Source organism: Triticum dicoccoides, chromosome 4A (assembly GCF_002162155.2).
Source record: "Triticum dicoccoides isolate Atlit2015 ecotype Zavitan chromosome 4A, WEW_v2.0, whole genome shotgun sequence".
NCBI classification, from domain to species: domain Eukaryota; kingdom Viridiplantae; phylum Streptophyta; class Magnoliopsida; order Poales; family Poaceae; genus Triticum; species Triticum dicoccoides.
The window spans coordinates 361305063-361318676 of NC_041386.1; the positions used below are offsets into that span (position 1 = coordinate 361305063).

Below are 13614 nucleotides of genomic sequence, written 5' to 3' on the forward strand. Positions count from 1 at the left end.
AAATTGCTTCAGACGCCTATACCTGGATAGGAGTGCAGACAACATAGAGAGGTACAAGATGGCGAAGAAGGCCGCAAAGCGAGTTGTCCGTGAAGTAAGGGGTCAGGCATATGAGGACATCTACAAACAGTTAGGCACGAAGGAAGGCGAAAGGGACATCTATAAGATGGCCAAGATCCGAGAGAGGAAGACGAGGGATATTGGCCAAGTCAAATGCATCAAAGACGGAGCAGACCAACTCCTGGTGAAAGACGAGGAGATTAAGCATAGATGGCGGGAGTACTTCACAAGTTGTTCAATGAGGCTTTGATGAGACCAGCATGCATTTTGTGCGGCGAATCCAGGAGTCTGAGGTCAAGGAGGCTTTAAAAAGGATGAAAGGAGGCAAGGCGATGGGCCCTGATTATATCCCCATTAAGGTGTGGAAAGGCCTCGGGGACATAGCGATAGTATGGCTAACCAAGCTTTTCAACCTCATTTTTTGGGCAAACAAGATGCCCGAAGAATGGAGACGGAGTATATTGGTACCAATCTTCAAGAACAAGGGGGATGTTCGGTGGTGTACTAATTACCGTGGAATTAAGCTGACGAGCCATACAATGAAGCTATGGGAGAGAGTCATTGAGCACCGCTTTAAGAAGAATGACAAGCGTGACCAAAAATCAGTTTGGTTTCATGCCTGGGAGGTTGGTGTTCATTGACTTGGAGAAGGCCTATGATAAGATACCGCGGAATGTCATGTGGTGGGCCTTGGAGAAACACAAGTCCCAGCAAAGTACATTACCCTCATCAAGGACATGTACGATAATGTTGTGACAAGTGTTCAAACAAGTGATGTCGACACTGATGACTTTCCAATTGAGATAGGACTGCATCAGGGGTCAGCTTTGAGCCCTTATCTTTTTGCCTTGGTGATGGATGAGGTCACAAGGGATATACAAGGAGATATCTCATGGTGTATGCTCTTTGCGGATGATGTGGTGCTAGTTGACGATAGTCGGACGGGGGTAAATAGGAAGTAAGAGTTATGGAGACAAACCTTGGAATCGAAAGGGTTTAGGCTTAGTAGAACTAAAACCGAGTACCTGATGCGCGGTGTCAGTACTACTAGGTGTGAGGAGGAGGTTAGCCTTGATGGGCAGGTGGTACCTCAGATGGACACCTTTCGATATTTGGGGTCAGTGTTGTAGGAGGATGGGGGTATTGATGAAGATGTGAACCATCGAATCAAAGCCGGATGGATGAAGTGGCGCCAAGCTTCTGGCATTGTCTGTGACAAGAGAGTGCCACAAAAGCTAAAAGGCAAGTTCTATAGGACGGCTGTTCGGACCGCAATGTTGTATGGCGCTGACTGTTGGCCGACTATAAGGCTGACATGTGCAACAGTTAGGTGTGGCGGAGATGCATATGTTGAGATGGATGTGGCCACACGAGGAAGGATAGAGTCCGGAATGATGATATACAAGATAGAGTTGGGGTAACACCAATTGAAGAGAAGCTTGTCCAACATCGTCTAAGATGGTTTGGGCATATTCAACAAAGGCCTCCAGAAGCTCCAGTGCATAGCGAATGGCTAAAGCGTGCGGAGAATGTCAAGAGAGGTCGGGGTAGACCGAATTTGACATGGGAGGAGTCTGTTAAGAGAGACATGAAGGATTGGAGTATCACCAAAGAACTAGCTATGGATAGGGGTGCGTGGAGGCTTGCTATCTATGTGCCAGAGCCATGAGTTGGTCGCAAGATCTTATGGGTTTCACCTCTAGCCTACCCCAACTTGTTTGGGACTAAAGGCTTTGTTGTTGTTGTTGTTGTTGTTAGTGGCCATGTTGGACACGACAAGGCTATGACTAACCTAGAGGCTCGTTATTTTTGGCTACAACTAAAGAGAGGTGCAGGAAAGTTTGTTCAGCAGTGCCCCATATGTCGAACCTACAAAGGACAAGTCCAGAACACAAGATTATACATGCCTTTGCCTGTTCCTGTTTGCTCCATGGGAGAATATCACTATGGACTTTGTCTTTGGTTTGCCAAGAACAGAATGAGCAAGTGATGTTGTGTTTGTGGTCATGGGACAGATTCTCTAAAATGGCTCATTTCATTCCGTGTGGCAAACCTATTCTTTCGAGAAGTGGCAAGTTTCGTGTTGCATTTTGGCTCACTTTGTGGACGCAATTCAACACTGACTTAAAATTTTCTAGCACTACCCATCCACAAACAGATGGACAAACGGAAGTGGTGACCAAATTATTGGGTAATCTGATTGGTTGCATTTGTGGAGAAAGAAAGGGACAATGGGATTTGGCTTTATCACTTGCAGAGTTCTCCTACAACAACTCCAAGCATAGATCCAAAGGAAGGAATCCCTTTTCCATTATCTACACTAAAGTTCCAACACATGTAGTGGACCCGGTGAAGCTACCATCAAGGGGAAACTCAAAATCAGCATTGTCCTTTGTTGATAATGACACCGAGTTATTTGAAGAAATTCTTGTGTTTCAAAAGTACAAAATCAGGAATATAAACAATTTGTTGACTGCAAGAAGCTGAAATCATTTCAAGTTGTTGATAAGGTGATGGTCTACCTCCGAAAGAAAGACCGCCTTTAGGTGTTAAAAGGAAGCTTAGGCAGCGAAGGTATGGGCCCTTCTCTATTATGAGGAAGATAAATGATAATGCCAATGTGATGGATCTTCCAAGCGAGACGGGTATATCCAACACATTCAATGTTGCGCATTTGACTCTCCATCACCCAGAAGAAGCGCTCTATGAAGATAACTAAAGGTCGAGTTCCAAACAACCAGAGGAGAATGATGAGGAACAATAGAGAGAAGGAAAAGAAAAGAAAATCATAAGTCAAATCCATTTGCCTACTTCTAGATACTTCTACTCTATTCTAGTATTTGCTTGTTTTCCTAGCTTTAGCTACTATTTTCTAGAGTCTTCTAGCTATGAGTGGAACATTGTATCTTAAGTAATGTTTTCTAGAGTATTCTAGCTATAAGTAGAAGTTTAGATGTGAAGGCTTCCCAAAGCCTAAAAATAGAGGTCCTCACCTCTATTTGGGACCAGATTACATCTTGGTTTCCCAAAGCCTCTATTTTGGAACCAGAATACATCTTAAAGCCTCTATTTTGGAACCAGAACTGAGATGTGAAGGCTTCCCAAAGCCTATAAATAGAGGTCCCCGCTACCTGTAACAAACTTGGTGTTCTTATCTAAGATCTTGGATTACATCTTGTGCTCTAGTTGTTTTGAATTGAACTCATGCTGCCATATCGGCCTATATTTGCCTCTAGAGCGATATCTAGCGCAGCACATTAAAGTAGTTCCTTCAACACTTGTGTTGTACACTTCGTAGCAACCAAGTGGGGTTACTCCAACACAACCTTGTGTTGCTTCAAGTATGCATGCGCTCGGTTGGCACTTTAATTCCTCACATGCAATGCCGATAATTACTCTCGGCCGAGCGCATGAGGGGTAAATCGGAAAGATTACAGAGTATCTACATACATGCCACTTAAATCAGGATGAAATCACTCAAACTGTACACCATCTATTCAGGATGGAGTAGAAAATAAACTACTAGCTTTGCCAAGCAAACTATCAGAAATGGGCTACAAGATCCTTGCCCTGCCAGGAGAGCTGCACTGGCTCTCCCGTAGAAATCGTTAACTCGTTAACTGGGCATAGTTGAATGGCGATAGAGGATTAATAGGCGAGTCAGCCAGTTAATCGGCTACTAAGTGACCCACTGAGAAGGGATTTATCGGCCAGTTAATTGATTTATCAGTCCATGTTTTGAACAATGCTACTGCATAACCCTAGTTACTGAAAGGTAGATAAAAGTAAATGACAATATTCTTCATTGCTTTACTAGGAGGGGGTGGTCGGAGTCATCAGCCTCAATAAAGAACTGTGCACACCCCCTGAACATAAATCTCGTCGCAGTTGAGGCCCTGACGAAGATGTTGTGCCAACTCAGCTGGGGTGGGGCCCCGAACCTATTGTGTCAGGGTTGGCTCTGGAGTGCTTGACGGTAGAACATATGCTAGTGGTGCGGGCGAGGAATGTGTGGGAGTTGAGTCAACCGTAGGAGGATCAGAGAGGCACAACAGCCCCGTAGGCCAAGAGGCACAACTGTGCGGGCCTGGGATGCGGAGTTGGCATTGTGGGCGGTTGTTGCAGCCACGGAATCTAGTGGTGGGGGCAGGGCCAGCAAGAGTTGCTCAAGCACCCTCAAGCGCTGCACCAGCTAGGCGAGGAGCGCCCAGTCATCCGCTCATGTGAAGGCCTCCAAATTGCTTCATGATGATCTTCATCTGCTCCACGGTCTTGATCTTCGACACAAAACTGAAAGGATCTACTACTGACAGAACCCTAATTATTGAAAAACAGATAAAAGTAAATGACAATATTCTTCTCTGCTTTATTGAGAGGGGTCAGCCCTTTATATAGTAGACAAGACCTGACCGACAAGCTGGTAAATCTACTCGAATTCTAATAAGATCTCTAAACTAACCGGATTCCTTCCTCACGAACTTGCTTAATCAACTAGGGGGGCAGTTCTTTTGGGGCATATGGGTGGCTGTCAAAATAAGCTGCCCCTACCCAGCTTATTCTGGCAGTTTATTTTAGGTTGGGCTACCAAAATAAGCTGGGTAGGGGGCAGCTTATTTTGGCCGCCACCCAAAACCCCATCAGAACTGCCCCTATTACTCTAATTAAACGACAAGGCTCAAGTTTGATGGGCTAGCCCACATAACACTGGGTCAGCAAGAATCAGGTGAATGCTACATAATGTCATGCTAACAAATAAAACAAAGCCGTGGTTGAACATACGCTCAGATCTTTATAATTAACTTGTCAGATGGTAAAATGAACCAAATAATTTCCCTTGCTACTCTTGTAGGCTCTACCTCGTGCTAGCTAGAAGTTCTTGCCTAGCTAGGCATCATAAACAAAATATCTGAAACACACCCTTGGTCTCAAATACTTGAGCCTACAAGGAAACTAACCCAAATAAAACCTCATCCGTGTAAAATTATCTTCGTCTATTGAATGATACACAAATCTCATGTATTCTTGGCAAAACTGTTGTTCTCTCTAACTCTCAATTCACGCAGTGGCAGCGAATACCACCAGAAGTGTAACTTAAGATACCACAGTCTACTATGAGTCTATCACGTCTGGGTGCAGTCAGAGTAACCAAACCTATTGGAACAAGTAATGACAATGTATTCTAAAGAAAGTCAATGGAGTTCATGCTAGCTGACTGGTCATAGCTTACAGAAAATCCTGGAAACAGTTATCTCATGAAAACTTGGATGAGGGAGATGGAAAGAGAGCAACTTGGTCCAATTAACAAATACTTGCACAAATTTACAAACTATACCCAAGATTATCATTATTCTCATCTGTAAGCACAACAATTCACATGATACTTTGGATACTAGGTTGGGATGGTAGCGAAGCATCTAACAAATACCTGTCCTAGTAAGCTAGTTTATGTTGTCAAGTTGAGACACGTGTATATCCATGTATATTCAGCTACCATCAAGTGGCCATGAATAAGAAAACGAGAAGCAATTAATTGAGTAAATTGTGGTACTAGAAGACCACAAAAGTCATTAGAGAAATAACCATTGATCTGCTAGCGTTGGCCGTATGAATGCATAGTAATGACCACCATGTACTCCTCCGCTATGAACAAGAACGCTGAGAAAGCAAATAAACAAGATTAGTACAGAAGGAAGATGTAGCAAGGAATTCATGATACCTATTTGCACACTAGTATTAGACACAATAGGTTGGTCTGCAAGAAACTGGTTTATACAAATAAATCAACAGGTTATTTGGATCCCAAGTATTGTCCAAACCAGATTTTCTTAAGATAGTTAAGATCCTGTCTGGTTAGGAACACAATTTAACTAAATTCGCTTTTACCAGGACTGGACTTGTTGGCTCTGTAAAAAAGAACTACCGCCTGGTTTCCAAGAAAACACCATGCCCTAACTAGTACTCCCTCCGGTCCTCAATAGTCTGCGTCTAAGATTTTTCTGTTTTTCCTTAAATGCTCTGCGTGATCCACTTTTTCAGCAGCTGTTTCCAAGTTTACCCCTAATTTAGAGCAGTGCATGCAGCCGGATAGTGATTACAGTCCAAACGCATGCATGCATAGAGGAGGCAGGGGAAGCGTGCGCAGAGAATCCAAGAAGACTGAAGCACGAATAGAGAAAAAAGGAGCCAATGGCTACATGCGTATTAATAGCCATACATCTTTCCAGGTCGTTGCATGCAGGGATAAAACAGTCCAAAATAACCCATCGGATGGCTTGCTTGGTATGCATGCGCTGAGTTATACGCAAACTAAAAAAGAACGGAGGGAGTACTCCCTCCGATCCATATTACTTGTCACTCAAACAGATGTATCTAGCATTGAAATACGTCTAGATATATGCGTCTGAGTGACAAGTAATATGGATCAGAGGGAGTAATTACTTAAATTCGTATTTAGAACTTGCACAAACACATTTTGACAAACATTAGTAACAAATATGAAATTCATATGACAAGGAGATCTTTTTTTATGCCTGGCAGATTCTAAGGAGGCGCTTCAGTGGACAGATTCTTATAGTTGACTAAGTATGAATCATCATTCAGGAACACTCCTCTGTCATATATAACAAAACATTTGCCTCCGTTCAAGTCCCTGTCCACTAAAGCATAGCAACTAATAACCTATGCTCATCAATAGGTTCGAGATGAAAGAAACAGATGTTACTGTTACAATGTCTTTTGCAATGTGAGTCCCCAGACTACTATATTAAACCATTGGGAACCTGTGATAGACAAATTACTCAACTTCAACTTCAAACAATCCAGAGTTCCTACAACTGAATGCATAACATTAAAGTAATCACCTGTGGAGAGTATAAAGGTTTCTTATACTTCTATCTGCATCTGGAGCAAGATACTTGCCATCATCTCTATCCAGATCAAGTTGCAAAGGAAACTCGTAGCGGTCATTAATCTGCAAAAGCAGGCATGACAAGCTCAGAACTGGAAAGTTAATCTTTTAACATGTGGAAGAAGATAATAGCTACTCAGCTGCATATTTTCTCATTATCTTTATGTGTGATTTTCTTTTATTTCTATCTATCCTTTTGTGAACACTAGCATAACATTTGGAGTTCATTGTGGTTTGCTTCCAACTTCGACAACATCTTGAACTTTAATTTGCTTGATTCCGTGCTACTAATCCCTACCAGGCTCCACTATAACCCATATGTGTAGGTGTGAGGTTGGACAAGGCTCATTACCAAGTGCATTCATTTCATATTGTCAATTGTGAGATCGCTTGATCCTTCACCAACATCAGAAAGAGGTAACTTTGGTATTGTTCAATCCCTTCTCTACTCACACCGGGCTCGAGTGTCAATATGGATAGGGAAGGCACATCACATCCGGTCTAAGCCTACAATGATCACTTCGATGCCAAGTGGGACTACATCAACACCAAGATGGACGCACAAATAGAGCTCATCAAAAACATGCTCAACAAATGCAAGTCATCTTCATCTCCAAGATCATCTTCAAGACGGCAATCTAGTGCACATGCTTCCAAGGTATCTTCAAGATCAAACCGGCATCTACATCGTCTGACAAGAAGCTCCGGTGACTACATCAACTCGACCACCAACTATAAGGAAGAGTGACCACTCCATCTTTGGAGGCACCCCAAGTGAGATGGACACTCCCATCATTGGAGCGTCCAACCTGTCGAAATGTCCGACACCAGTCAGAGTAACCAACTTGTGCCCGCACGCACGGATTTAGGCCCAGCCCATGTATCTCTCCTCCCTCCTACCTCTTCATGGCTAGAACTATATATACCTTTCCCCACTCTCTAGGGTGAGCAAAGCATCTAGACTAAACTTGATAGAGCTTTGTTCATCCACCCCCTCCATTGATCAAGACCTACTAACGGAGAACCTTGCATTGTTGTGAAGACCTCCTAAGGGAGAAGAATCCCTTTGGATTAGCAAGACCTCCGCATCCTTTGGATTGGAGAAGATCTAATCACCACTCAAGACACATCTCTCCTAGAGATTTGGATAAACTACCTAGTTATTTCCTTTGATGTTGTTGGATTCATGTGTATCTTGTGTTGACTCTATGGTATGAGCAGTATCTTGGTCTGAATCTTGTCCGATAGTGTTTTCCCAATGTGTTCTTCGTGTTCTTCATGATTTTCCCCAAATTCACCTCAATTGTGAAGATTGGGCCACACCTTAGGGTTTGCCCTACATCACCTAGCATGCGCCTAAGAGCGTGTCAGTTATCGTCTCGAACACCTGCCCGCCGATCAGAGGGATGTGCCCGACTAGTTGTGGCATGCACATGGTTGGTTGTGTACAAGGCTTCCGTGTCGGCTTCATGTCGAGGAGAACTCACAATTGGTTGAATAAAAACATACTCTAGCAACTTTTCTATACAGCCTTTGCATGCAAGATAGCTTTTCAGGGTCTCAAACCTGGAGCATTACCAAGACCTTGGAACTAATTAATTAGGTGCATTATGAGTGCTTGAGGACCTCCACTTGCACATTGATGTCAATGTACTACAAGCTATACATGAGTCTACAGATTTCCTCTCTTTGTTTTGGATTTGCTTAACCCACCAATTGATTTGAATCCATATCACTAAGATCCCTAAACAAAGAACCAACGTCGTGTCATCAATTGGCGAAAGTTGGATGTCGTGACACCATACAAACCACTTGCAGATACTCTTTCTCCCTCCAATGACCTTAATGGTGTCCGATCGTAGAACGGTTGTTCTCTCACTAAAGACCTTTCCATCTCTAATTTTCTTTAGATTTTGTTCCCTCCACATGCTACCTACGGATAGAACTTGGACAGAGGCATCTGACTATTAATTCGGCATCTGACAATACACGTAATTGCATAAGAATGACAATACATGCATGTTTTGGTTTCACCTATTTAGCAAGTGATATGTTATGCTCTAACAACAACAACAACAACAACAAAGCCTTTAGTCCCAAACAAGTTGGGGTAGGCTAGAGGTGAAACCCATAAGATCTCGCGACCAACTCATGGCTCTGGCACATGGATAGCAAGCTTCCACGCACCCCTGTCCATAGCTAGTTCTATGACTACAAAATTATGACCATTGTTGATTCAAGATACTTAGGTTTCTTGAAGATGTTTCATGAGATATCTCTACTATCCACCAATTTAAAGAGGGTGGAGAGGGTAAGAACGTCTAGTGTATTTCGTGTTTAGGTTAACTCCCTTTGTATCTGAAAAGACAACAACAACGACAACAACAACAACAACAACAACAACAACAACAACAACAACAATCCACGCACCCCTGTCCATAGCTAGTTCTATGACTACAAAATTATGACCATTGTTGATTCAAGATACTTAGGTTTCTTGAAGATGTTTCATGAGATATCTCTACTATCCACCAATTTAAAGAGGGTGGAGAGGGTAAGAAGGTCTAGTGTATTTCGTGTTTAGGTTAAGACAACAACAATAAAGCCTTTAGTCCCAAACAAGTTGGGTAGGCTAGAGCTGAAGCCCATATCTCGAAACCAAATCATAATTCTAGCACATGGATAGCTAACTTCCACGCACCCCTATTCTTGGTTAGTTCTTTGGTGATATTCCAGTCCTTTGGACTCCTCCCATGTCAAGTTTGGTCTACCCGCCCTCTCTTGACATTATCAGCACGCTTTAACGGTCCGCTATGCACTAGTGCTTCTGGAGGCCTGCATTGTATATGCCCAAACCATCTCACACGATGTTGGACAAGCTTCTCTTCAATCGGTGCTACCCCAACTCTATCATGTATATCATCATTCCAAACCCGATCATTCCTTGTGTGGCTAGTGGCTACACCATCCATCTCAAGATGCATATCTCCGATATACTTGATTGTTGAACATGTCGTCTTTTAGTTGACCAACACTGCCATACAACATTGTGGGTCGAATCGTCTGCCCTATACAACCTGCATTTTAGCTTTTGTGGCACTCTCTTGTCACAGATAACGCCAGAAGTTTGGCGCCACTTCATCCATCTGGCTTTGATTTGATAGCTCACATCTTCAACGATATCACCAAAGCAATCGGTGACGCCATCACTTGTTCGAACACTTGTCACAACCTTATCGTACATATCCTTGATGAGGGTAATGTACTTTGTTGGGACTTTGTGTTTCTCCAAGGCCCACCACATGACATATTTTTTCATCAAATTTTTCAAATGGATATATGCAGCAACCATAAGCCGAATTGAAGGAGACACAAGCAGCAGCCAAAGGAAATATTATAAGAGGAAGCTTTTCCCAAATACTTTGTTGGTACCGTTTTAATTTTTGCTTGATATACGAAACTCTGACAAACTACCTTTTATATTAAGTGCAGCGTTTAGACAAGAAATTTTGAGGCAGTGAAGATAAATTGGTTAGGTTATTTGGGTGCTTTAGATAATGTGTCTATGACACTCAAGTATCCAACCTGCCGATTGTACCTCTGATTATAGGGGCACCTACAGGTTGAGGTTAGCATAACTAGGTCGTACGATTTTTCTCCTTTGCAATTTGTTTTTGGTATAACCTTCATACCTAATGGAGACTAGGGAAGGTGGTAAAAAAAGGTTCTTAACTCAGAACAGTGTTTAATCACTGCCAAGATGTACATGCAAAATGTCAACAGTTGAGACATTTATTTATTTGTTGTTATGCATCCGTTGTAAAAAAATGATATGTGCATAAACTAAATGATCATGTTCTCATTTTCTTTCAATCATGTTTGTGGTATACTTGTTAAGCTGTTATTCTTATAGAGAAATCTTTGCTCAACTTTTCATTGCAACGCTTGGGGTATCCACTAGTATTTGTTGTTATGCATCCGTTGTAAAAAAATGATATGTGCATAAACTAAATGATCATGTTCTCATTTTCTTTCAATCATGTTTGTGGTATACTTGTTAAGCTGTTATTCTTATAGAGAAATCTTTGCTCAACTTTTCATTGCAACGCTTGGGGTATCCACTAGTATATGTGAGTTACCAAGCTAAGCTCAAGATCGAAGTCAGTATAGTTTCGAGCTCAAGCTGAGTCTACCCGGCCTAGCTCAAATGCTGCACACTGGCAGCCATGTGTGAAAGTAGCTCTAAAGTATTTAGTACAGCAATAGGGTGAACACACATGCATACATACATAAATAATTTAATGCAAGATTGGTGAGGAACAATAGAGAGAAGTAAAAGAAGAAGAAAAAACAGAAGTCAAATCTGTTTGACTACTTCTAGATAATTCTACTCCTCTGTCTAGTATTTGCTTTTCTTTTCTTAGCACTGGCTATTGTTTTCTAGAGTCTTCTAGCTATGAGTAGAATGTTGAATCTCACGTAATGTTTTCTAGCTATAAGTAGAAGTTGAGATGCGAAGGTTTCCAAAGCCCTATAAATAGAGGTCCATACCTCTAGTTTGTAACTCAGCCTATGTACCCATTACCTATATTAGAACTATGTGTTCTTGTCTAAGATCTTGGACTACATCTTGTGCTTTGGGAGTTTTTTATTGACCTGCTGCCATATCGGACTATATTCACCTCTAGAGGGATATCTAGCGCACCAAGTTGAAGTAGTTCTTTCAACACTTGTGATGTACACTTTCTAGCAACAAAGGTGGAGGAGCTGCTCCACAACCTTGTGCTGCTTCAAAGATAATGTGTTTATGGAAACAATTGGTGATTCTTACGGTTCCAATATTCCATAAAAATATCCAAATCACATCATTTGTTACTTTCACAAACCAGGTATTATGTACTCCCTCCGTCCCAAAATAAGTGTCTTATACAAAGTTGAGACACTTATTTTGGGACGGAGGGAGTACATAAATAATGTAAAGAATATGCAACCGCTTCAATATGTAGAAAACTATAGAAGTAAAATAATAGATAAAAGAATCAGCAAGGTATGACAGTCCCAACCTTAACCATGGTATCTCTCATATAATCGTACTCAAAACGCTTCAGCTGAAGTTGCAAAACAGGGGGGAAATCGAGGAAGAGAACACCCTTTTTTGCATCCTGAAATATCAAGATTGAAATCCAGTCACCAAGACAATACCAAAATAAATTAGAGAAGAAGAGAAACTGCATTTCTCAAGCTAATGGAAGGTACCCCCGTGCTCATAAATAGATGACGTTTTAGACATGCGAAGTGTCTCAAACATGAGATTTGTGACTGTTTCTTTTAATGTGAATATGTTAACAAAATTCTATAAGAAAATGTGGACATCTTTCCCTAATATAATAAAGCACGGATTGACTCCGTCGGGTTCGCCGTTGCGGCAAATTTGCAGAAAGGTCCCTGCGTTTATCGGTATTCAACCCGCAATTCAAATCGAACCGGTACGAAGGGGAGAAAAACGCAGCCACGATGTGCCTCGCGACATCGATGGAAAGACCAAGGGACACCAGCGGCATCGATGGGCGCTCGCCTGGGCGGCGGATCTTGGCTGCTCCGCCATGGATCCGGTGGCGGACGGATCGAGACGGGAGAGGCGGCAACCTCCATGGCGGGTCCCTGAAGGAAACCAGCGGTGGACGGATGAGAGGGAGAGGCGGCGATCTCCATGGCGGGCTCCTTGGAGGACACTAGCAGCGGCCGGCAGATCCGGCCAACACCGGCAGACGGAACGAGACGAAGGGGTGGTGTCTCTATGGCGGGCTCCCTGGAGAAAACATGTGAGAGATTAGAGAGAGAAGGGGAAGACAGGATAGGAGATGGGGGCGGGAGTCGGCTTGGCCTGCTTGCGCGGTTGGAGGAGGCAGGGGGCGGCCTAGGGTGCGCGTGCACGGGCGTGATCTGCTGCTGTGGGGGGAACTGCAGGCTAGCCTTGGAGAGTTAAAGGCCGCCGCCATGTGCTCTGCTGTTGTGGCTGCTCCTATGGCGAAGAAGATGAAGAGAAAGGGGGCGATTTGGTTTTGGGGTATGAGAAGGGAATAGAAATGAGTGGTGGTGGGTAGGACGGTATGTCTCTTAGAGATAAGATGGGCTTTTGTGTACTGCGGTAGCTTCACGAGGACATGTGTACATATGTGTTTGTTGTCCATATTTGCCTCTAATTGTTTCTCTTGACGGACTATACGCTAGACCGTAAACGGACGTCCGTCTTGTTCGGATTTTGTTCGTTTGCGTCTAGAAAACGGACGTCCATACCCAGCTTTTGTTGGAGGCGTCCAACGCTGCAGACTATCCCAAAAAATGTCCGACCACGGCCCCACCGTGTCCGCCGCGCCGGTCGCGCCCACTATGCGCTCGAGCTTACCTGTGCACACACGCGCTCGTCCCAAAGCTGGCCCGTGCTCTCGCGCCGCTCCGTCCGCCGAGCGCAAGGCGCTGCCCCGCCCCGCAGCTGCCGCCGCAACGCCCTCCCGCTATAGCCGTCGACCCATGGCTCGCGCCGGCCTGCCCTGCAGCAGTCGACCCTCGGCGCTTGGGGCTCGAGCCGTCCCGCCCTGCAGCCGCCGACCAGCCACGCCCCGCAATTGCCGCTGCCGGGCCCTGCG

At 43.6% G+C, this 13614-nt stretch overlaps 1 protein-coding gene across 6 annotated transcripts in view; it reads right to left on the reverse strand.

The window, feature by feature from the left end:
- LOC119285923 (ubiquitin carboxyl-terminal hydrolase 12-like) overlaps positions 1-13614 on the reverse strand; it is a 51847-nt gene that overhangs the window by 34487 nt on the left and 3746 nt on the right. For all 6 annotated transcript variants that reach the window (XM_037565260.1, XM_037565259.1, XM_037565257.1 and 3 more), the window contains exons 9-11: positions 12031-12129; positions 6921-7030; positions 5641-5715 (exon numbers count right to left, since the gene is read on the reverse strand). In XM_037565260.1, the coding sequence (XP_037421157.1) occupies positions 5641-5715; positions 6921-7030; positions 12031-12129 (284 nt within the window). The remainder of the gene's footprint in view (positions 1-5640; positions 5716-6920; positions 7031-12030; positions 12130-13614) is intronic.